This window comes from Schistocerca piceifrons, chromosome 5, assembly GCF_021461385.2.
Source record: "Schistocerca piceifrons isolate TAMUIC-IGC-003096 chromosome 5, iqSchPice1.1, whole genome shotgun sequence".
In the NCBI taxonomy this organism is placed as follows: domain Eukaryota; kingdom Metazoa; phylum Arthropoda; class Insecta; order Orthoptera; family Acrididae; genus Schistocerca; species Schistocerca piceifrons.
In genome coordinates this window covers 472683942-472710739 of record NC_060142.1, presented here as the reverse complement: position 1 = coordinate 472710739, position 26798 = coordinate 472683942, and the positions used below count along the sequence as shown (strand labels likewise).

Here is a 26798-nt window from a genome sequence, read left to right as displayed (position 1 = left end):
GCCTCGCTCTCTCCACCCACCTATTCTCTCCCCTCTTCAACCTCCCCCCAATCTCTCCTTTTCAGAATTTATGATGCTAACTGCTTTCATTTTTCTGCATGTGTGCCTATTTTGATTTTGTACCTCATACCACAATTTACTTTGTCATTGTTTTTTAGTTCACTGTTGCTTTACAGAGGATGATAATTGTCACATCCTAGCATTCGAGGAAGCTACAGCTGCACTTGGATGGTATCAGATGGTTAGCAACTAAGGAAGTTCAGTCAACAATAGTTGGGTTTGGAGTCATCAAACCTGGGGCTCCAATGTGGTACTTGATTTACCATCATCAGTTGTCTTTTTACCTTAAGCTTTAGACTTAATTAGGGGGAATCATTGGGTGTGATTGTGGAATGTGTATTTCAGAAAGTAGGGATTTAGCCTAACTGTGTAGATCAGGAAGATGATAGAAATGTTAGGGAAAGAAGAAAGATGTTGCTCCCTGCCATAATGTCTTTGGTCAACAAAACAATCTGTGACAGGTAATCTTAGAGGCATCTGTTGCAGTAAATTTGTATTAGATTTCGGATGTATGCTGTGGTGGACGGTATAGTTCCCGCCCTTTGTGTATCATCTAAATTAATAATTTTGTATTTAATCATTGTGCCAAGAAACACCTTCATTTCTTAAGATTCGTGAGTGCCAATGTATGTTCAGTTGGTTGAGTCGCCCTCTGTATTTTCTTTGGTGGATACCCATTTATTGTGTCACAACTTTGAGAATAAGATCATCCAGGGGGGGGGGGGATTGAGCTGGTAATGTTGGCATTCCAGTTTTTGACCACACTTTGAGGAAGCATGAATCCCTGTTTTAGAGTATGAGATAGTGATGGGAACAACCAAATGAAAGTGATCGATTTATTTGATTGTTGGAAAACAGTTGACTCATTCAGTTTTAGTTTCATGTATGGTTGAATTCATTCTTTTGAGTGAAAACAATCATCTCAGTTGGTTGGTGTGTTTTTGTCAGGCTGTAATGTTGCCCTTAATAGCTGCTTGGGAAAGACCTTGGAGCTCATGGTTAAGTGCCGCCTTGTCTGGATCTTAGAATCCAGGCAGCTCCTTAGTCGTTTTCAGTGTGGGTTCGGGTGGTGTCGCTCCACCTTTGAGAAACTGGTCCTGTTGGAGGCAAATATACAGCAGGCTTTCCTGTGCTGGCATCACCTTCTATTTTTTGACATCAAGAAGGCCTACGGTACTGCATGGAGGCATCTTACTCTCGAGCAGCTTCATGAATGGGGCTTCCATGGTTGTCTTCCCATTTTTATTCGGTCCTTTCTCTCGCCATGGTATTTTCGATACCAAATCAGTGATGTCCTGTCTGATCGCTTTGAGCTGGAGAACGGTTTCCTGCAAGATAGTGTTTCAAGTGTGCCTCACATCAGTAGTGAAAAGCCCTGTCCAGTGTTCTTTGTTTTTGGATGACTTTTCTGTGTTTTGCTCTTCTTCAAGCCTCACGACGACATGTCAGTTGCAACTAACTGTTCAATGTTTGGATGAATGGGTGCGTGGATGCAGAAGAGTAGTTTTAAGTTTTCAACTGGGAAGTCTGTGTGTGTTCTTTTTAACCCTTCTTGTTCTGTTTTAAACTTTCCTGAATTGAGGATGAATGACACTGTTCTTAATTTTAAAGACACAGTGAGGTTTCTGTGCCTCACATTTGACTGTAAACTTCCGTGGTTGCCGCATCTTAAGGAACTGGAAAGACAGTCCCATAAGGCTCTAAGATTTTAAAATGTCTTAGCCAGAATACATGGGGAGCAGACAGGACTTGTCTGCTCCAGTTTTACAGGGCATTTGTGTAATCTCGGCTGGGGGAGCACGATGTATGGGTCTGCGAGACACTCGTATTTAAAGATGTTGGATTTGGTGTGGCACGAAGGGATTCGGATTGGCACTGGTGCGTTCAGAACAAGCTCCATACCAAGCCTCTGTGCAGAGGCTGGCAAACCGTCACTTCCCATGAGGCGATGGCTACTTACGGTATACCAGGCATATAAAACCCTGTCCATATCATACACGCCCACATACTATACTGTTGCCTGCCCTCCAGTGGAAAAACTTTTCCGTAACCAGCAACGGACAATGAACCCTATGGGATTCGTGCACAGGATTGCCGTTCAGGGATGGGTGTGGCCAGTCTTAATGTTTTACATTGTTGTTGGCACAGATTTCCACCTTGGCTCCTCTGGAGGCCCAGATTTATTTTAGACTTGACCAGTTTTAAGAAAGATAGTATGCCAGATTTTACATTTCAGTCTCTGTTTTTTAACATTTTAGATGCGCATTGCGGTTTCACAGTAGTGTACACTGATGGCTCCAAACAAGGGAATTCCCTTGGCTGCTCGGTCATGTTCCCTGACCATGTCACCAGGGCTCACTTTTGAGGCAAGTGTACTGTTTTCTCGGAGAAGCTCCCCGCGATCCTGAAGGCACTGGAACAGATGCGATGTATTCAGGTCAAACTGTTTCTCACGTGCAACAATTCCGTTAGTGCCTTACAATTGTTACAGAATGTGTATCCAGCTGAGAAGTTGACCCAGCCGATATATGACAACTACACTTGCTCCAATGGCAGGGAAAGAAGGTGTCATTCTGCTGGGTGCCAGGTCATTTAGGGATATGGGGCAGTGAACAGGCCGATCGGGCTTCCGAGGCGGCTTGCGGACCTGGCTGCCAGGAAGGCAGGAGACAAGATGTTGCACAATGGCTTGGGCTTGGCTTGTAAAAGACCAAAACTGGTCACCAAATGAAATAAACAACATTCTTGTGATCAAGATTGTTTTGTTGAAATAATTTTAATATAAGTGTACTGATCACTGTTTTTCTGTAGGATAAAGTCCCAAAACAATTTTAAGGGTCGCACTCTGCCTATCATTTCTAAAAGTCACACATACTCGCGCTTTGTAGTTCACAAATTCTCCCTCATTTCCAACATTGTTTTTAGCAAAACAGGGCTCCATTGTGCTGGAATGCTGCATACTCACCATTTATTGTAGTTGTGTTACATCAACCATCTCCGGAGATTGCGATTAAAGTTGTTGTCCATCTCGCACATTGCCAGTTTTAAAGGTCCTGCCACATTCCTTCATTTAGTTGTTAACTACCCATCTCTGTATTGATGACAGATTGTTTCATCGCTATTATTATTGAATGATTGGATGAGTGAAGTCCATTAATCACAGTGGATTGATCTGTCACTATGAATTTATCATACTCTTTATTGAAAGTTGTTATTGAATCATAGTAATAAAAGCACTCCAAGAGATTCAATAAAACATCAACTTTCATGAATGACTCAATCTTGAACAATATTCACTATATGCAAATTAATGTTCCATAGTCTTACAACATGTGACAATAAAATATAGTGCACTACTTGGCTTTCTCCAAATGGGAATTTGCAACCAATTACACCTGAAGACTCCTCATTAACGATTGCCATACCAACATGTACTAAAAAATGAGCTACTGTAAGACTCATTGATGAGCCCAGAGATGCTTAGTCTCATGTTGTCGTACTTCACAGAGGTTGCATTTGCTATCATATCAATCGAGATTTGACATTGATATACTCACAACAGTAAATCCTGCCAATGCTGAAATGATATCAACAGCTAGACAGCTGATCACCTGATAAGTGGTTTGGTGTAGGAGTGCAAACAAAACAGTACATTTGGTATGCTCTGCAGTTACCCAATAAACTTTTTTTACACTTCTTGATTCTTCTTCAAAATGTTGACATATGTGAGCCACTTGGTACTGTTCAGAGAGTTTAAGTGGTTATCTTCATTCACCTTGGAACTGATTGTCTGCATCAAATCTATGGATCTTCCCCTGACAGTGCATTGTGATGGCCCCTACTCTGTATCTACCTCAAGCTGTTGGACTTGCATATAAATTTGATTGTGACTTGATGAGGGTTTAGTGAAGTTGACCACACCCTTGTGGCCATGTACACAGATTATAAACTTGCCTCTGAATAAATACAGCCGTATTCCTTTCCCCCCAAAACATCACTCCCTAAAATACAATCTACACCAATCCAGGCACTACAAGAAAAGCTTTTTCTACTGTAGCACTGCATATCCCTATATCTAAACAAACCTGAACTTTTACAGGCTGCTTCCACACTCCAACTATGCCTACCACCTTTATACCGCGTACCATACGTTAAAACTTTCTGATGTTTCTTGATTTTGCCACAGCCCCAGAGAAAAAGACACTAAGGTGTGTACCCATATCAGCTACTGCTTCCGCAAAGATCCCTCCAACAAGAATAGAAACTGATGATCGACATACAACTGCTTCAGTTCCACTTTAGGTTTGCAAACCAGTTGGTTGACAAGCTTCTCACCATGTCGGTAGTGCATTAATGGCACATATTTGCTATTGCATCTTGCCACGCCACCTACCAGTCATTTAGGATGCTTATTAGCCATCTTTAGTTTTCCTAGTTCATTCTTACTTGGCCAGATCAGAGCCTGTTTCCATCCTCCATGTTCTGTCTATATGTGTTTTCCAGTCCAGATCATTGGCATGTCTATCATCACTTGCAGCTCGATAGGTGGGGTCATAATGGTTATTCCACTTTTGCTGCTTGTGACTATATTGCGTTTGAACTTGGGCAGTATTATGTCTCCAGTTTATGGGACCACATTTCATCTTGGCTATGCAACTTGGTGTCCATCATATGTGTGTTTATTGGTTGCCAATCGATCATTTGTCTTCCTGTACAAAGTCCTGCTTGCTGATTGCAGCAAGAAACTCTTTGAAATCATGGTCACATATAGTCAAAAGCTTTTCACAGAATTCTATTGCTAGGTTATTCCACAGTGTGTTGCCAGTGTCTCTGTCTCAGTACTACGCTACGTTTAATCACTTTTCAGAGTACCAGCACATGCTACTGATCCTGCAGTAATAAATATCTGAGTTGAGACCTTCATTACATTACTGCATCTGAATGTGAGTGACCATATTTTGTGAGGATGTTGCACTCAGAACTCACATAATCCATATACTTTCCAGCAGTGTATGCCACTCATAATGTGGTATTTGTGGGTAAGTGATCAGCAGTTTGGTGTCACTGGGTGGATTTCTGTGAGCACAATTCATAAATTTTGTACTTCACTTTTTCATCTTCCTGAACACGTAGTTTTGGAGTGTTAACTTCTGTCTGAATAGCTTGAAGCTCACTCTATACCTTGGCTTGGGTCTTTGAAGCTTCAGATTTTTCTAGCTCTAAATTTACCAATGTGGCAGTCAACTTCCTTTCAGTCAAATTATGCATTTTGTCATGCTGTTCAAAGAACATATCAAATGGCTTAAAAAATCTTGTTGATTTTTACATCAATTGTCAAATTTTCTACCCTTTTTCTCTATTCATTGGATTTTGTTATTAAAATGTTTGCAGTGTTTTTATCTCATTGCTCACTCCATTTAACAAGTTATTATACTGTCTTTTCCCCTTATTCTTGAACTTTTTGTTTTAGTGGTTCTGCCTAATTAACAGATAAGGCTGTTCTTTGTGCTAATACTGTTTGCACAGCTGAGATAGCCTCTACAGCTGCCATCTTCTCCTCAGATGTAGAGATTTTTTTTTTTACTTATGGCCCTTTGTGAAGCTATAATTTCATTTATTGTCATGACTTTTTCACTTATGCCAGAAAGAATCTTGAGACAACCTCTAAAGCTCACTACCTTAGTAATGTGGTCTCATTGCCTTCAATTTATTAGCTTGGTGGAAATGTATGTAAATAATTTTTTTATTATCTTACATTGTTGATGTTTTGTGTAACATCTGTAGTCTGCCTTTGAGTAGATGAAGATGATCTTAAAAAGCTAAGATCCATAAAAGTGAAGATGTAATGGACATTTTTTCTCACTTTAGGTCCGTTTAAGAGAACGGTACAAAGATCCATCAATTGAATTGGACGTGGTAAACTGCCAGTTTGCATTCCACTATTGCTTTGAAAGTTTACCACAAGCAGAGTGCATGATACGCAATGCTGCAGAGTGTTTAAGAATAGGTGGCTTCTTCATAGGTACTATACCAGATGCATATGAAGTCATGTGAGTACATTTTGCGTAATGATGTATGCAGGTAATTGTAGTTTTGGACTTGAATTAAAAATGTTTTATGCTTAAAAATATTTTATAGTTTTAAAATAGTACAATATTAAGTAAAAACACAGTAAAATACAACAAACAACTGTAGTTAGTGGAATCGTTGGATATAGATGAACTATTTAAGAAAGCTGGTGCTGAAGAGGTTCCAATGGAAAAAAATAACTCTCTAAATACCATTGGTGTAGGAAATAAAAGTGTAAGAGGAATGTTTCCAATTCTTTTCTTGATGATTGTGTAAAACTGAAAAGAGGTTGTAGGGAAGCTCATCTGGATTCTTACATTTGTTGCTTATGGCCACACTTTTTGATTGCGATCAGTATGCATAGACACGTTCAGAGTATCAGGTAGAGGGACTGGTGGCGCGTGTAAACACATTCAGAGCACCCAGGGACAGGTACAATTGCGTGCGTGTTAACGCATCCAGAGCATAACGGGTTAATGAAGTGGATAAGTTGAAGGTAGCTCGCATGTTTCTTTGCTCGTGAAAATTATGTGTACTGAACACTGTATGAGAGTGAACAAAAAATTAATTATGGTGTACAGTGTTCTTGTGTGTGTGGGAGGGGAGGAGGGAATGTACCAAAATTAATGCTAATGTAAGAAGCATTGGATGGGTCACAGTAAACGGTTTATTCACATGCATAGGTCAGTAAAAAAAAATATGCTACTGGAATATAGGTAAAGAAATTGAATGTAGAAACATTTTATAAATTTGAATACAGATGCCAGTAGGAAGTATTAAGGAATTGTGCTACTTCAGTCAGCAAAGAAACCGCCAGGATATTGTTTGTTAGTAAAATCTTATAAGTGAGGCTGTTGTATGATAATTATGTTGAACGTGCAGAAATTGACAAATGCACACCCCTAAAAGGGTAAAAGCCAACCTGCAGCTTGTTAATCACATTTTTCATAAAATTATACAGAAGTTCATGAACATCACCGATTCCACATAGCAGACTTTGAACCATTTCCTTCACTGTTTCATATGAAATGAGAGCTGGAATTGAGTTTCCAAAAGTTTTGACATTGTTGGGTATAAAAACTACTCTAGAATGTCACTTTCTGCTTTGATCTTGCTATGACGTTCTTTAATAAATAAAAACATTTCTGGGTAATTATGTTTCGATTGTAGGTTGTACACATCAATTAACCCAAATAAGTTCTGACATATGTTTCTCTGTGTCATTTCCATTATAAATTCAGTAGTTGGTATTGTTGGTGTAATTTGAAGATGTAAAAGATTGAGAGATGGTGAAGTTTTCACACTAGGCAGAATTTCTACAGAACCACACCTCGCCCATCTTCCAAAAAGTCTAAATATATTGCTAGCATTATGCAGCTATCAAGGGTAGTAGCATTTATCAATGGTCAAAACAAAATTTGTAATAGAATTTCTTATCAAAGGTCATACGGTGGATTCAGCATAGTGCTCAGAACTGAAAGAATAAGGAAAATAATAAATTATGAAAAGAATTGCTGGCCAATAAGTACCTTCAGGAAACAAAAAGTGTAGTACTACTCATACTGTTACAGAAGTAAAAGAGATGCCACTATTCCAGCTTCCACAATAATTAGCTTGTTTCTAAGGGAGGAAAGAGTAATGGGTTGGAAAGGAAGGGCATGTCATCCAGGCCTCAGGATGAGCAGAATTTGCCTGTCTTGAGAACATGGTTAAAATATTGTATTCTTTTTGTGACAACAACATTTATTCACCCTGGAGCAAATACAAATAAACAGAACAATGATATTTAGAAAGCAGTAAGCATTGCCATTTTGCCTCGTTCCTGCATCTTGTTTCCTTTCTAATTGTCAAAAAACGTAATTTCCATTAGTGGCCAAAACTGTATCGTTGTTGAGACAATTTTCATAATAAAAAGCTTTGTAGTATTTCTATTTATGTCTCATTTATGCACAGTGTAAACTTTTTTGTTATCTGTGTATTGTTAAACATAAACAGTTTTTCACTGTCAAGAGAAAGCAAACTTCAATGTATTAAGGGGGGTAGGACGTCAAACGGGCCGACTTGGAGCAGGAGAGGCACCACAGGACATTTTATTTTCTACTGTCTATACTTTTACAAATAAATTCAGAAAACTTTGTCAGCATAACCAGGAAGGATTCAGGATTCACACTCATAGCAATGGAAGTACAAAAACATAAAAAAATAAATTGTTTTAGGTATGAAATTTCATCATTTTTTTCACTTACTGTTGGTTGCATTTGTTCCTAAAGGTACATTTTTTTCACAAGTAAGAGAGACTGTTCAATGAATTTTGCACAGCATGCAAACCATACTTACAGGTGTATGAAACTCTAGAATTTTCCAAAGGGTCATTCCATGTCAAGTCACCCAGGCCTTGACACCAACCATGTCAGATTTTGATGAAACTTGGTACAATTACTTCTTTCATCCTGAAAGCACTTGTAAAATTTTTTTGCTCTATCTCTTATAGTTTTTTTTTATAAATTTTTAAAGTTTTTAGATTTGTCGTTGTTTCAGCAGTCGGAAATCGTAACTTAAACGTGTCCTCACAACTAAAAAAATTTGTATATTAAAGAATACTCAAGATATCAGTATGAAATTTTGGAATAAGTTTGTGTATTATATCTAAATGTTAAAAAATTACCATAAAGATATATTAAAACCTTCCAAATGAATAAAAATTTACAAGTTTTTTTTTAGCTAACGGATGTTTAGTTTTACAAAAACTGCAATATCTAGAGTCTCAGATCTGATAGAAAGCTCAAATTTGTTTTAAAATAATTGTATAGGCTATTAGATAAAAAAAAATTATGTTGGCTTTTTAAACTGTTTAATAGTTATCTAATTTTTAAAATAATATTAATTATATTTTAAAAATAAAAAGTACCAAGTGACTTAGACACCGAAAATAAGTTTTTGTCTTCTTCGAGTAACAATGTACGCTTGGATTTTGTTTTGTTACTCCTGTGTTTTGAAGTAAAAAATTATTACAGTGTTAAATAGTGCTTGGATAGTATTTTATTAAGTTTATTCGAACTTTCAGTAAGTACTGTTACTTAGTTTACAGAGATTCTTTTCCAATATCCTATAAAAGTAACCAGAACAGTAATCAGACCAAAAGTGAAATCAGTATGTCAGATATTCAAACCTGTAGCGTAGGGTTATTTAAAAAATCTGACTGTTTCCAAACAACCTACACACCTTCAAAACAGTTACAGCCGGTATCTGAATTGAGTGAGGAAGAAAAAGATTTGATCCACTTACGATCTGGAATTAATCTGTGTGAATTTAAGAATATATGTTCATACCACAGCTACAACTTTTTAAACGTTTTTGAAAAGTATCAAACAACATGTGTAGACCCACTAAAAAAACACAAAAAGCCCATCAAAAAATCATTGAGAAGTGTAGGCTTGGATCTTTCTAAACAATTACTGACAAAAAATATTAGCATAAAACCTGGACAAAAGTTTTGCTCAACATGCCGTAACTTTTGTGAGGAAAAATAAAGAGTTGAAGTCAATGAAAGTCAAACAGATGATGAAGTCATGGTTGAATTAGAATCACAGGAATCCAGAAATGAATCCCTCGTACAAACAAACATTGCTCTTGATAATTTAGGTTTAACACTGATAGAGCTTCATGGCTTGTCAGAACAAAGTAAAGGGTCTTATTTTAAAAGGAAGGTTAGCAGTATTGAAAAGACTGCAAAAAAGGCGGTTTCAAAAGCATTAAAATATGATGCACCAAGTTCTGATGATGACGAAGAAGATACAAGTGTGGTTGAGAAAGCAAAGGATTTTGATGTAATGATTTCTCTTATGAAAGAGAAGATTTCATCTGTTGGGAGGTCTAGAAAAATCCAGATTCTGACCTTGACTCCAGATTCTTGGAGCCAAAATAAAGTGATGAAAGAATTTAATGTGAGTGAGTACATGGTGCGACAAGCTAGAAAGCTAAAATCCGAAAAGGGTATTTTGGAAACTCCTGGTCCAAAAAACGGTAAAACTCTTTCTGAAAATACAGTAAGACTTGTAACAGATGTTTATGAAAAGAATGAAAGTTCCAGAGTGCTACCTGGAACAAAAGACAAAGTTGTTGTTGTTGTGGTCTTCAGTCCTGAGACTGGTTTGATGCAGCTCTCCATGCTACTCTATCCTGTGCAAGCTTCATCTCCCAGTACCTACTGCAACCTACATCCTTCTGAATCTGCTTACTGTATTCATCTCTTGGTCTCCCTCTACGATTTTTACCCTCCATGGTGCCCTCCAATGCTAAATTTGTGATCCCTCGATGCCTCAAAACATGTCCTACCAACCGATCCCTTCTTCTAGTCAAGTTGTGCCACAAACTTCTCTTCTCCCCCATCCTATTCAATACCTCCTCATTAGTTACGTGATCTACCCACCTTATCTTCAGCGTTCTTCTGTAGCACCACATTTCGAAAGCTTCTATTCTCTTCTTGTCCAAACTAGTTATCGTCCATGTTTCACTTCCATACATGGCTACACTCCATACAAATACTTTCAGAAACGACTTCCTGACACCTAAATCAATACTCGATGTTAACAAATTTCTCTTCTTGAGAAACGCTTTCCTTGCCATTGCCAGTCTACATTTTATATCCTCTCTACTTCGACCATCATCAGTTCTTTTGCTCCCCAAATAGCAAAACTCCTTTACTACTTTACGTGTCTCATTTCGTAATCTAATTCCCTCAGCATCACGCGAGTTAACTCGACTACATTTCATTATCCTCGTTTTGCTTTTGTTGATGTTCATCTTATACCCTCCTTTCAAGACACTGTCCATTCCATTCAACTGCTCTTCCAAGTCCTTTGCTGTCTCTGACAGAATTACAATGTCATCGGCGAACCTCAAAGTTTTTACGTCTTCTCCATGAATTTTAATACCTACTCCGAATTTTTCTTTTGTTTCCTTTACTGCTTGCTCAATATACAGATTGAATAACATCGGGGAAAGGCTACAACCCTGTCTCACTCCTTTCCCAACCACTGCTTCCCTTTCATGCCCCTCGACTCTAACTGCCATCTGGTTTCTGTACAAATAGTAAATAGCCTTTTGCTCCCTGTATTTTACCCCTGCCACCTTCAGAATTTGAAAGAGAGTATTCCAGTTAACATTGTCAAAAGCTTTCTCTAAGTCTACAAATGCTAGAAACATAGGTTTGCCTTTTCTTAATCTTTCTTCTAAGATAAGTCGTAAGGTCAATATTGCCTCACGTGTTCCAACATTTCTACGGAATCCAAACTGATCTTCCCCGAGGTCGCCTTCTACCAGTTTTTCCATTCGTCTGTAAAGAATTCGCGTTAGTATTTTGCAGCTATGACTTATTAAACTGATAGTTCGGTAATTTTCACATCTGTCAACACCTGCTTTCTTTGGGATTGGAATTATTATATTCTTCGTGAAGTCTGAGGGTATTTCGCCTGTCTCATACATCTTGCTCACCAGATGGTAGAGTTTTGTCAGGACTGGCTCTCCCGAGGCCATCAGTAGTTCTAATGGAATGTGTTCAAAAAAATGTGTACATGCAAAAAACTCATTTTGTGTAACTTGAGAGAACTCTATTATTCTTTCTAATGGGAGAATCCCGAGGTAGAAGTAGCATTTTCAAAATTTTGTTTCTTGAGACCTAAATGGTGTATCTTTGCTGGTGCTGCAGGCACACACACTGTATGTGTATGCAGTATCCACCAGAATGTTAAACTATTACTGGATGCTGTGAAAATTGAAGAATCTTATAAAGACCTAATTAAGATGCTTGTGTGCAACACGGAAAACCAAAACTGCATGCTACGTCATTGCGACAGCTGTACTGCAAATACTGCACTAACTGAGTACTTATCTGAAAAACTAAGTGAAGATTACGATTTAGAAGAAGAAATTGTAATCAGTCAGTGGGTTAACACAGACAGGGCAGAAATGATCAAACAGTCGTATCAGTGTTGAAGACTGCATTTCTTTATTGGTTTGGTCATTGGAAAAGCTCACCCCACATTCGTTTATAGCAAAATCCCAATCAGCAGCCTTTAAAAGATTGAAAGAAGACCCATCACCCAAAACAGCAATTATTGTGATGAGTTTCAGTGAAAATTATTCCTTCGTTATACAAAATGAGATCCAAAGTTACCACTGGAATAGAGGTGGTTGTACTCTACACCCAGTTGGAGTTTTTCTAAGAAATGAGGATAACAATGTTTTTGTTTCCAACCAATGTTTTATTAGTGATGACCAAGAACGTGATACTGGTTTTTGTTAACTTTGTACAAAGAGAAATTACAAAGTGGCTGTCATCACATCATACTGACATTGACTCAGTTCACTACTTTACAGATGGTTGTGCTGGGCAGTACAAAAATAGAAACAGTTTTAAAAATTTGACTGAACACTTGAGAGACTTTAATTTGAAGGCCCAACACTCTTTTTTTGCAACAAGTCATGGGAAGTCAATTTGTGATGGCCTAGGAGGAACTATTAAAAGAATTTTAAGGAAAGCTAGTCTACAGCTTTCAGACAAAGAACAAATAATGATAGTAATCGATGTGTGTTCATTTTCACTTTATTGACAAAAAAGAAGCTGATTTGCTACGGTTAAAACTAGAAAACCGTTTTTCAGCAACCCGAACCATTCTTGGAACAACAAGTTTTCATAACTTCAAACCACTTCCAACAAACAACCTTGAAATTAGAAGGACTACAGACAGTGTAAAACCCTCCTTACTCTTTTCTTTCCATTCATCTTCTGATTGGGTTCGTGTTGAACCATCCATAAATAGCTTTGTGGCTGTAAATTATGATGGTAACTGGTACTTTGGACTGGTAAAAACAATATTCAATGATGAAGAAGATGCAGAAATTCTATTTCTACATCCTTCAGGACCAGCTGCATCATTTTATTGGCCTGAAAGAGAAGATTCTTGCATAGTGCCTTTGGAGCACATAGTCTGTGTAGTAGACGCAGCTCAATCAAGCGGCACTGGAAGAATGTATTAGTTCAATAAAGACTGTATCAAAAGAACTGAAAGCTCTTGGATGAAGCGGAAAAACAAGTTGAATCAGCATTAATGTTTATTAAAAAGACAAAATTACTCAAAAAATTCAATGTTTCAAGCAATCAGTTGGGTTATACAAATGTGTCGTAAGTACACTATCTTTGTACATAATTCTAATGTAATCTACTATAATTAATAAACATGTTAAAAAGCCATCATTATTTTTGTTTTATCAAGTAGCCTATATGTTTAAGAGTAAATTAAAACAAATTTGAACATTCTATCAGGTCTGAGACTCTAGATATTGCAATTCTTATAAAACAAAACATCCGTTAAAAAAAAGAAAAGAAAAAAATACATATATATATTTTTTCATAGAAAATATTAATATATTTTAATAGTATCATTTTTATCTTCAAATATGTATAATAAATAAACTTGCTGCAAAAATTCATGATGTTATCTAGAAGAGTTTTTAAGATAAGCAATTTTAAAGTTTTGAATACAAATTAAATTTACCATTTCGGAAGGTTCGGAAAACACAAAACATAAAAACTTAAAAAATTTATAAAAAAAAACTATAAGAGATACAGCAAAAAAATTTTGCAGGTGTTGTCAGGATGGTATTAGAACCATTTGAGCCAAATTTCATGAAAATCTAAAAAGGTGGGTGTAAAATTTATTTTTTATTGGGTGATTTGATGTGGAATGACCCCAAATCTATTAAAAATGGTGGTAAAAATTGAGATAATTAACTACAAAATTTGATTTTTTTTCCAAACAAAGTTTAAAACGTAACAGCTCATTCATTTTTTTCATAAGTTAAATAGATTCTAGAGTTTCAGACACCTGAAAGTATGGTTTGTATGCTGTGCAAAATTCATCGAACAGTCTGTCTTACTTATGAAGAAAAGTGTACCTTTAGCAACAAATGCAGCCAATAGTAAGTGAAAAAATCATGAAATTTCACATGTAAAAAAAATATTTTGTTATGTTTTTTGAACTTCCGCTGCTACGAGTGTGAATCCTGAATCCTTCCTGGTCATGCTGACAAAGTTTTATGAATTTACTTGTAAAAGTATAGACAGTGGAAATTAAAATGTCCTGTGGTGCCTCTCCTGCTCCAAGTCGGGCCGTTTGACGTCCTACTCCCTTAAGACCACAGGTGGGTTATGTCAAAAAACAAAACATTATTATAAAATAGTAAATTTTCCAATGTGTCGGTGGAATGAGGATGGGTCGGAATAGCAAGGGGGGGGGGGGGGGTCTAAGGCACCAAGGACAGGGTATGGGGCAGAAAAACAGATGTGAATTAGATGGGGGGGGCGGGAGGAGGAGAGTAGGAAAATAGGCAGAGGATGGCAAGTGGGGGTGGGGGGGGGGGGGGAAGTGAACTTAGGGGGAAAGAAGATAAGGCTGAAGGGATGGAGGGGAATGAAGAAGGAAAGGGAGGGATTGATGTTACTTAATGGTATGTTTTCACTAAATTTTATATAATAAACGTAATGATATTTATTTATTTTTTCAGTAGATTATTTTCATTTAAAGTAGATCATTAAGCTGAAATCTCATGAATATGTTTGTAAAATGTAACAGTGTCACAGAGCATATTACTGGGAGGGAAAGGGGGGGGGGGAGAAGAGGAAGGGAGAATGGAAAATGCAATATGCGACTATGAAATATTATTCAAATACATGTTATAGGAAGAGGAAACATTGTGTGCATAATCCACATATGATAGAAAAGAAATGTACACCTCTCTCAGTTTGGAATAAAATTTAAAATTAATTACAAAGGTGAAACTTTTTGAGACCACAGACGGGCCTTGTCTAAAAGAGAAAACATCTTGAATGAGAAATTTTCCTAACATTTTAGGGTGAACTGGGATAGACAGACATAGGAGGAGGCGTGGGCCCTAAGGGCAGGGAATGGGGTAGATGAGATAGATGTTGATTGTGGTGGGGGGAGGGGGGGGCGGGGCGGGGGAGGGGGAGTAGGAAAGTAGGCAAGGGAGGGGTAAATGTGTAAATTTTGCCACAGGTATCTGATGACTTTTACTCGAAACGTGTCGTAAATTAAGTATTTAGCGACAAAGGATGATGTTTTCAGTGGTTGAAAGATATGGAAAACTTCCCAGTGAGGGCAATAGTTGGAACACCCTCCATATTGAGATAGGTCAGGACAGCACAGGCAATGTGTTTTCTTGTATTATCTCATTGAAAGATACTGTCATGGAGACTTTGAAGATACAGAACTGGCACTGGTCTTAACACATTGGAAGTATAAAGATTGCTATCGAAGTTACTAGTTACTAGAAACAGAGTGGATCATGTTGTATATCAAATGGCATACTATTACATTAGGTGTTGGGCCCATATGGTGATGAGAAATACACTACTGGCCATTAAAATTGCTACACCAAGAAGGAATGCAGATGATAAACGGGTATTCATTGGACAAATATATTATACTAGAACTGACATGTGATTACATTTTCATGCAATTTGGGTGCATAGATTCTGAAAAATCAGTACCCAGAACAACCACCTCTGGCCGTAATAATGGCCTTGATACGCCTGGGCATTGAGTCAAACAGAGCTTGGATGGCGTGTACAGGTACAGCTGCCCATGCAGCTTCAACATGATACCACAGTTCATCAAGAGTAGTGACTGGCATATTGTGACGAGCCAGTTGCTCGGCCACCATTGACCAGACGTTTTCAGTTGGTGAGACATCGAGAGAATGTGCTGGCCAGGGCAGCAGTCGAACATTTCGTGTATCCAGAAAGGCCCATACAGGACCTGCAAAATGCGGTCGTGCATTATCCTGCTGAAATGTAGGGTTTCGCAGGGATCGACTGAAGGGTAGAGCCACGGGTCGTAACACATCTGAAATGTAACGTCCATGGTTCAAAGTGCCGTCAATGTGAACAAGAGGTGACAGAGACGTGTAACCAATGGCACCCCATAACATCATGCTGGGTGATACGCCAGTATGGCGATGACGAATACACTCTTCCAATGTGCGTTCGCCGCGATGTTGCCAAACACGGATGCGACCATCATGATGCTGTAAACAGAACCTGGATTCATCCGAAAAAATGACGTTTTGCCATTTGTGCACCCAGGTTTGTCCTTCAGTATACCATCACAAACGCTCCTGTCTGTGATGCAGCGTCAAGGGTAACCGCAGCCATGGTCTCAGAGTTGATAGTTCATGCTGCTCCAAACGTCGTCGAACTGCTCGTGCAGATGGTTGTTGTCGTGCAAACGTCCCCATCTGTTGACTCAGGGATCGAGACGTGGCTGCACGACCCGTTACAGCTATGCAGATAAGATGCCTGTCATCTCGCTGCTATTGAGACGAGGCCATTGGGATCCAGCACAGCGTTCCGTATTACCCTCCTGAACCCACCGATTCCATATTCTGCTAACAGTCATTGGACCTCGACCAACGCGAGCAGCAATGTCGCGATACGATAAACCGCAATCGCAATAGGCTACAATCTGACCTTTATCAAAGTCGGAAACGTGATGGTATGCATTTCTCCTCCTCACAAGACGCATCTCAACAACATTTCACCAGGCAACGCCGGTCAACTGCTGTTTGTGTATGAGAAATCGGTTGGAAACTTTCCTCATGTCAGCACGTTGTAGGTGTTACCACCGGCGCGAACCTTGTGTGAAGACTCTGAAAAGATAATCATTTACATATCACAGCATCTTGTTCCTGTCAGTTAAATCTCGCGTCTGTAGCATGTCATCTTCGTGGTGTAGCATTTTAATGGCCAGTAGTGTACATTCTGACAAAGTTTGTTCTGCTTGGAGCCTTCTCACATGGGTATGTTTATTGTGATGCTGCATGCAGAACCGGAACTGATGTTAAAGGAGACTTGGTACTACTATTATGTCTAGTGTTGTTGCTCGTACCACTTTCAGTGCGCCTATCTCTGCTGCCACGTCCAGGGAAGCCGCAACAAAGTTAATTTTGTTGACAGTCTATGGTACTCCAAACATCATCACACTCCCCGTTTGGGTATTTGTCTTGCTGTAAACGAACACATTTACTGACTCGAGGTATGTGACATCACTGTGGAATCCTACACGGCTGAACAAGCAACATACCTGTCCTCTCTGACACTAACTGTGTGAGTCTGTTGAGTATAGTCTTCCTGAATCCATTGATTTCTTATTCACATGTCAGTTGTGGTATCCCAGCCGACAAATTGGCGGTATCGCTGAACGATAAAACTACAGTCCTGGTATACTAAGATACTGCTGATGTCAGATTACAACACTTGCTGGTAGACTTTTCTTCTTCTTGCAAAAAACCTTAATTCAAATGCAGTTTTTGAATGAAATTACCACTGTGCATGTATCCTTATATAAAGAACGTACGTGGTGCTACAACTACCCACTTTGTGCTTTTGTGCTGAAATGCTTCTCATTTGCATACACAAACATTTTAAACACTTCACGCCAATTTGACATTTGTTGCCTGCCGCATTTATGATTTGGGAATTTTAACCGTCAGCAGTATACATTATAGAATGTTCTTTCTGTTGTGACATTTCATTTGAATTAAGCATAAGGTAGTTACTGAGGAGAATTATTGCACAATGTTAATTCCAATGTGTTAGTGTGTTTAATGACGGCTCTCACCAAGTTCCTACGTACTCAACTTCTTAAGCATTCCTAATAGAGGAATGCTTCTATCATTTATTGTACAGCCTGAACATGTGTCAACTACCACCTTGTTCTGTTATAATAATTTTTCTCAAGTTTAGTTGGATGGATAGCTAAAACTAGTGTTTAAGAATAATTAGTCTCAGATAGAGCCGTGCTCAGTGCCAGTTTCAGCCCACTCAGCACGTGTCTTGCAGATTGGCCCGCCACATCTTTGATCTCAGTGCATTTTGCCACACCACAAATACCAGATATCCACTCCCCAGCACACTACACTGTCCACACTACTTGCACATTCACCACTTCAGCCCACTGCCTGTGCTGTGGTGCACCTTATATCTGTTTGCTACCGTTTATAACTGACGGGAAAAAAATATTACTTTGATGACGTATATCGATTGAGTTGTGCTGTGTGTCAGTATACTATTATGTGTGATTATCAGCAAAGCCACTGCAAGAGTGCAATGCCTTCAGTTCTGGTAGATATATGCTTGATTTACACTATTTGGAAATTAAGATTCGATCGAGAGGAAAGATATTCTGAAATTGTCGTCGTTGTCACATAAACTTTTCCAGTAATAATAATTAAACACCTGTGTGCATTTTGTAATTGGCTGGAGGTGAAAAATAAACTGGCATCACTGTGAAGCATGCATGGTCAAACTTTTGTTGAGACCACCGCCAATGTGCCCCTGAAAATGTAATTGAGAAAAGAATAAATGAAAATTATCAGAGGGCTTTGCTAATAGATACAGAACATAATGCAGCAGAGGCAACAGGCTGGTCTGGTGGGCAGCCTCACTGATCAAAATAAGGGCCGCCGAGGCTCGTCAGCACGGTCTGATTAACTTAGCAAGTCGTGTTTTGCTGCAGAGTCTCATGAGCCGGACGGGCTAGCCAGTGATCCATACAAGTTAGGCAATGAGATGCGCGTTGAGCGGGCTAAAACTAGTCTAGTCCTGGGTGCCACAACTTTCTGTAGAAGGGACTTCAAGCATCTGTTTAGGCAGTATGATACACTACATAGTCTGACAGTATGCTCTCAGCATACAACTGTATTATTCAGTTATCCAAGAAACTTAATAAGTTTTGTGTAAGTGTATCTGTTCATTGAATAAATGGGAAGTCAATAGGTTTCACTGGTTTTATTGTGGTTTTTGCATTTGCTAGTTATCTGCATCAGTCCAGAGGCTCTATGAAACACAACAAATCTTAATTTCTTTCTTTTTCATATTAGCATCTTTCTTTTAGTTTCAAAGTATTTTTGTCATTAATTGAAGGTTCTTTTAACGATTCTGATTAGAAAACACGATACTGTTTCAAGATTAATTATTAACATATCGATGACATTAGTTGTTGTAAAGGCAGAGATGGCTTTCATTCATTGATAATATACTTGAAAGTAGTCCATATCATTGAATAGTATTTCTGTTCAGTACATTTAATATTTTTCACTTAAATGTCAATCCAGTAATTTCAAGTTCAGGGGTGGAAGTTATTTAATGCACTTAATTGCCTGACATTTTTTGTCCAATAAATGTTCTTGATTCACTTTTGTTGAATGCTTCATACATTAATTGACTTTACTTTGACTATATACAATAGAAATAATATAACTGAACAGTTTGTGCCTGTCTTCAATCATATTCCAGAATAAACTGCCCATGTGCATTTCATTAATTATGTATAAAAACAAAGATGAGGTGACTTACCGAACGAAAGCGCTGGCAGGTCGATAGACACACAAACAAACACAAACATACACACAAAATTCAAGCTTTCGCAACAAACTGTTGCCTCATCGGGAAAGAGGGAAGGAGAGGGAAAGACGAAAGGAAGTGGGTTTTAAGGGTGAGGGTAAGGAGCCATTCCAATCCCGGGAGCGGAAAGACTTACCTTAGGGGGAAAAAAGGACAGGTATACACTCGCGCGCACACACACACATATCCATCCACACATACAGACACAAGCAGACATATTTAAAGACCAAATATGTCTGCTTGTGTCTGTATGTGTGGATGGATATGTGTGTGTGTGTGTGTGTGTGTGTGTGTGTGTGTGTGTGTGTGTGTGTGTGTGTGTGTGTGCGCGCGAGTGTATACCTGTCCTTTTTTCCCCCTAAGGTAAGTCTTTCCGCTCCCGGGATTGGAATGACGCCTTACCCTCACCCTTAAAACCCACTTCCTTTCGTCTTTCCCTCTCCTTCCCTCTTTCCTGATGAGGCAACAGTTTGTTGCGAAAGCTTGAATTTTGTGTGTATGTTTGTGTTTGTTTGTGTGTCTATCGACCTGCCAGCGCTTTCGTTCGGTAAGTCACCTCATCTTTGTTTTTACATATAATTTTTCCCACGTGGAATGTTTCCCTCTATTATATTGATATCATTAATTATGTCGTGTGACTGTTTGTTTCTATATTTCATTTATTATGGTATTATTATTTATATTATTTATATTATTTATTAATATCATTTAGTGCAGTGAGGCATTTAACAAGGCCGAGTCCATCATCTAGCGATCACTAGCAGTTGGCTAAAACGTTGCAGCAACCAACACTGACACTGCAAAATTTTGCATCAGTAGAGAAGTATGATGCCACTTTGTCATGATCTTGTAAACTCCATACAACACGAAAAAGAAATTGAATTGCATAAGTATTTTTAAATGAAGCTTCTATGAATACATTGATTTATAAATGATATATAAAAACAAAGATGAGGTGACTTACCGAACAAAAGCGCTGGCAGGTCGATAGACACACAAACAAACACAAACATACACACAAAGCTCAAGCTTTCGCAACAAACTGTTGCCTCATCAGGAAAAAGGGAAGGAGAGGGGAAGACGAAAGGAAGTGGGTTTTAAGGGAGAGGGTAAGGAGTCATTCCAATCCCGGGAGCGGAAAGACTTACCTTAGGGGGAAAAAAGGACAGGTATACACTCGCACACACGCACATATCCATCCACACATACAGACACAAGCAGACATATTTAAAGACCAAATAAATGTTTACCTCACACTGCTCAGGCTAGAAAGATGTAAGTGCTTTCATCAATATCTGTGACTCTAAAAGTTAATGAATGACATGAATACAACTAAATAAAAATTTCAGTTACAAAGCTTGAATTGTTGAGGGGGACAACATTTTCTTTGAAAATGGCAGCAAAAAGATTGCAGGGATATCAGTAATATGACAAGAAGTAAGTCTTTGGAATATGAGCTGGTGCTGTTCAGTTTGGGTGGGTGACAGGAAGTAACATTGGGTAGCCATGGTTGAGTTTTGGGGAACACTGTTCATTCAGACTGTTTTTAAAGATATGGAGTGTGACATACAAAACACACAGTTTTGAAATATGCACAACTTAGTTTACTTGAAGTATACTACATACACAGAAAAAAAGGAATGCCAATTGAACTCAGGAATACTCAAAGTTGTGTATTGAAGACAGTATCCAGAGGATGCTATCCATCAGTTTGGACACAAGTCATTGACAGATTGCATCATTTAAGTCCTGTATTGTATGTTGTTTCTCTGCATACACCCTGGCTTCAGTTATTATAATAAGACAAAATCACAGTATGATAAACTGGTAATTCTTGGGGTAACACATCATCACTGAAAGCACGTATTTGGTGGAACTTAGCTTTCATGCTTGTCATAGACGCTCCTGGTACGTATGCTGTTGCCCAATCCTGTTGAAATAGTATTCCTGCAGGAAATCCAAGCCTTATCAGCCCAGTTTGCACAAAGTTATGTTGCCACTGCTCCCTGCCTATCGTTCATCTCTCATGGCTTGTAGATACCGTTGGTGCAGCTGTTGTGGAAGTTGCCCAGTATACACAGTTCTGTACACTCACTGCTCCAGTTGAACAGAAATATAATTTGTCACTCACCATTGCTAACTGTATTGGCATAGTCAATGAAATTGATGGGCATTTCCTGCAGAGGGTTCCATATTGCATGAAATCTGTGCCTTTCAGCTTATGCAAAATCATATTTTATTTGTTCACTTTGATGTGAAGAATATATATTAGGGATTTGCTCAACACCATTTACATAGGATGTAGGTGCATAAGTAAGGATTTAGACATGTAGTCATATTAAGAACTTGAAATAAGTGAGCACACATTTTCATCCCACCCCCACTTGTTCCTTCTCTCTCTCTCTCTCTCTCTCTCTCTCACACACATGGGGGCACACACACACACACACACACACACACACACACACACACACACACACAAGCTAAAGGGATGTTTTAGAATAAAAAAGTAGGAATAATTCTGCCATTAAATATTTCAGGGTCTTGTGAGTGTGTTTAATGTGTTGAGAGATGTGTTTGCAGTACTTGATTTCAGCGTTCTTCTAATGTTGTGTAACTTACATTTACTTGTATGTTGCTTCAGAGGAATAGTTTTATATATCTGATCAAATTTATTTTCAGGTACCGTCTACAGAAATCGGGAAAGACGTCGTTTGGTAATGAAATATATTTTGTAGATTTTGAAGGACGTGTGCCCCCATACCCATTGTTTGGTACAAAATACAATTTTCACCTGGAAGGTGTAGTTGACTGTCCAGAATTTTTGGTTCATTTTCCAACATTTGTCAAGTAAGTATTATTTGGTGGTATTTTCTCTCCCTTTTTCTAGTGGAAGGGATGACTGACCTACTGATGACAAGAGTATGGTATACACTTCACTGTGGAACACAATATTAATGTACAAAGGTTCACTTGCAGGGATAAATCTCAAATTGTTTTTATTTTAAAAGTTTTCCTGTTTTCAGATATTATATGCCATTGATTCCATCCTCTATCAAAAATTTTCATTACTGAAAATATTATAGATCAAAAGAAAAATTCATAAGAGGAAACTACAAAATTACAAGGAGACGAATGCTGGGCCAATCCTCATCTTCAGGAAATAAAATTTCAGTACTGCCAATGTTGTTGTTATTGTCGTCGTTGTTGTTGTTTTTGTTGGTGGCGGTGGGGGTAGATTTCGGTGTCGTTGTCTTCGGTCGGAAGATTCGTTTGATGCAGCTTTCCATGCTAATCTATCTTGTGCAAGACTCTATCTCAGTGTAACTATTGTAACCTATATCCACTTGAACCTGCCTACAATAATCAAGCCTTGCTACCTCTACAGTTTTAACCTCCATAGTTATCTCAATTACTTTGCTCCTTGAAGTCTCAGAATGTGCCTTTTCAGCGATTCCTCATTTTAGTCCCCCCCACCACCACCACACCCCACCCCCCTTTCCCCCCACCCTCTGGGGACTTGTGGCTCGTTCATGAGTTGGTGCATGAAGCACATAAGGTGCTGAGCTATTGTGGCCCTTGCTTCCTTCCTGGGCTGCATTCCCTTACCCATGCCCCTCCCTCCCTGTCCTCACTCCCTCCCTCTGCCCACTTTCTTCCCCTCTTGGGTTTGAGCTCCCCTTTTAAATTTTGTCACCACAGTGCAAGCCAACTGGGGAAGTACACTTTACTTAGAGTCATTGGCATGTGGCGTTACCATCTCTTTCATTCTTTCCTTGTCATCATCCTTTTAACATTCTATAGCCAGCAGGGTAACCAGTTCTTGTAATGGGGTCATTATGTACTCTTTTGGTAGAGCCCCCTGACAACCACTTCTGATACCTGAGCTGCTACCTGCCCATGTAATCCTAGGAGTGGTTACTTGTCATCCTGGAACAAAAGAACTACTGGCAATGGACACCGTGCCAGATGGCCCTTCCTGTGATTGGGTGATGCCCATGAGGAGAGCCCCTGATCAAAGTGGGGGGTATTGGGGTGGACACTTTGCTTGTGAAACATATTAATCCTCAAAAAAAGAAACTAGCTGTTGTTCTACAGCCATCTCTTTAGTTGGGCATGGATCCATTAATGCTCATTCTTTTCTCTCTGCAGCCTTCCCTTCCCTCGCTATCCGCTAGGAGGAGGGCCAAGCTCACCGGCTTGGGGTGGAAGCCTTTCCCTGCCATCTGGTCTGCACCAGGTCTGATGGGGATACTTTCACCACCACCAAGCTGTTATTTTTTGTGGAAGCTATCAAAGACAAGTTTTGCAAAGTACCCACTCTGAGTGAGATACGGTTAGGTTTGGCGTGGATCAGAACTACTTCTGTGGCCCTTTGTGCCCATGACCATCTTGGTCACAACCCAATGTCAGTTACTTCTCACCAGTCTTTGAATATTGTTCAGGGTGTCATTTTTCACAGGGAACTCATCCTTCAAACTGATAAGGAACTTCAGACTAATCTGGAATGGCAGGGCATTAATTTTGTTCAGAAAGGCCATAAGGCCACTTGCAATGATGCCTGTGCCTTTGGCATTTGAGGTGGTTATCATACTGGAGAAGGTCAAGGTGGTTTATCAGATGCTTACGGTGTTTGCAGACCTCTGTGCGATGAATGTGGATGCCCACACCATGAAGAGAGCTCCTGTGTTCTGTCACCTATGCATGTTAATTATCATGACCATCAATCTCCACACTCCCTGGATTGCTCGTTTTATAAGAAGACAAATAATATACGGGAGTGTAAGTCCTTGATCTTACACTAATGCTCATCAGAAATACGAACATTGTCACCATGTGTGTATGACAGCTAACTTTACCTCTGTTGCATCTCTTGCCCCTCCTCCTTCCTTCTTATCCCAGTCTCACCCCATTTCCTCTCCTCCTCCCCTCTCCCTCAGGTGTTGCTCCCCCACCCCAGCTGGAGAAGTGTGCCCCTTCTTCAGCATCTGCTGTTGATTGAGACTCCAGCATCTGCCCGACTGCAGACGTGCTGCCAAATGTCAGCTGCGCAACCCTCAGGTCGTGCGCTCCAAGGTCACCCGCTCACTCTCAGTTCCAGATCTCACTGGAGTCTGCTTGCTGTCTGTCCTGCTTTCTTTGACCTGCAAAAGAGAATAAGAAGAAACATAGTTCCCAGCACAAGTCCCCTCAGGTGCCTCCCGGGATTGCTAACTGTCCCCTCGCAACCTGAGTCGGACTTCTCATTTTTGGTTTATTCGTGTCACCCCGTCCTTGTTTGTGGAGGATGGTGACCCAGTGGTGTGACCAGCTTTGGTCCATTTGCCTCCCAGTTGGATTCCTGTTCCATGCTTATTCAAAGGATTTATACTGTATACTACCATCACCTTCCGGAATTGCAATCCCTTATTTCGTTCTGCGCTGCAGCTTTTGTTACTCTCCAGGAATCTCATTTTACTGATGCTCGCTCACCACCCTTCATGGATTCTGTGCATTCTTTTGAAATCAGGTCAGTCGATCGTGTTTGCAAGTTGGTCCATGTGGACGTTGTTAGTATGTGGATCCCCGCTTTGTACCATAATGGAAGCAGTTGCTGTCTGGATCCACCTGGACTCTGCAGTGATGTGTTTCCCTCCTTACAGGCCACCTACATCCGCTGCCCTAACTGCCCTCCCTTCCTCCTCGTTGTGGATTTTAATGCTCATTACCCTTTGTGGGGGCAGTGCTTTTTCCTTAAGTCGGAGTCTCCTCATAGACCAGTTTCTTGCAGATCACAACCTGTGCCTTCTTAACAATAGTTTCACCTACTACCCAGTTTAGTAGTGATTATGGCACTTTATCTGCCATTGATCTTTCACTCCCTTCTCCTTCCCTTCTTAATTCATTACACTGGTCCATGCGTGATTACCTCTGTGATACCGACCATTTGCTGTTGACACTCTTGTTCCCTTCCCGCCTTTTAGTGGCCAGTTTGCCCTGCTGGGCTTTCCATCGTCCTGATTGGCATGTGTATACTGTCCAGGTCATGTTTATCCCTCCTTTTATAAGGTTGTATTGATGAAGTCATCAAAGATGTGCCCGATATTATCATTCGCGCTACCAGCATTGCCATATCCCTTTGGATGGGCCCCTTTCACTGCCAGATGGTCCGGTGGAGGAGCATAACATTGTCATTCACGATCACCATTGAGCTTTGCAATGCTTTAAACAGCATCTATCCTCCACCAGTCTTATTGCCTTTAAACACCTTCCTACCAAAACCTGGCACTTAGTAACACAGAGCAAGCGGGTGAGTTGGGAATGCTTTGTCTCCTCCCAAGTTTTTCTGCTGTCTGTCACAGGTGTGGGCTATGCTCCTCACCCTCCAAGGTTGCCTAGTCCTCCTGGGTGGCCTTTGTACAGGTTCGTTGGTTCTCACGGAATGCCTTGTGACCCATTTGCAGTGGCACTGGTGTCAGCCTCCTGTCTGGACTCTTCCCTCCTCCAGAAGCTTCCCACTTACGTTTTACCACATTTGTGGTGGAATGATACAGTGAACCTTTTATTAAATACTTTTCGCACTCTTCTCTTCCAACAATTCAGTCGTTGGTTCCAATTCTGTTTACAACCAATTGGTTCAACACCTCAGTCCTACACAATGACAATATCTTCTCTGGACTGTTAACCACATTTGCCTTCAAGGTGTTTTCCACTCTCAATAGGAGACAGTATTGTGTCTCTGTCCTTAAGCACGGTAAGGATCCATCATACCTCGATAGTTATTAGATGATCAGTTTGACCATGCAAGTTATTTGAATGGATGGTGGCTTGTTGGCTCTGTTGGGTCCTCGAATCTCGGGACCCTTTGTCGTCTTAAGTGCAGCTTTCAGAAAGGAGAACCTCCAATCAATCATACGCTTTGGTTGGACACCAAAGATCAGCAGACCTTTCCTCAGCACTGCCATCTTTTCGAAGTTTTCTTCAATCTTCAGAAGGCCTGCTACGCAGCTTTGTGCTCTTTCATCTTATTTACACTCGATAAGTGGGGTCTTAGGGGGACTCCTCCCAATCTTTATTCACCAGTTCCTGTCCCAACAGTCGTTTAATTTCAGTTCAGCACCATTCTCAGCTATCATTGGATCCAGGAGAATTGTGTTCCACAGGGTTCTGTATTAAGTGTCCTTTTCCTGTCACTGTTAATGGTGTT

At 39.7% G+C, this 26798-nt stretch overlaps 1 protein-coding gene across 1 annotated transcript in view; it reads left to right on the top strand.

Moving 5' to 3' along the window:
• Positions 1–26798, top strand: part of LOC124798680 (mRNA cap guanine-N7 methyltransferase-like) — a 150384-nt gene that overhangs the window by 22055 nt on the left and 101531 nt on the right. The window contains exons 4-5 of the mRNA XM_047262181.1: positions 5929–6110; positions 22295–22462. Of these exons, the coding sequence (XP_047118137.1) occupies positions 5929–6110; positions 22295–22462 (350 nt within the window). The remainder of the gene's footprint in view (positions 1–5928; positions 6111–22294; positions 22463–26798) is intronic.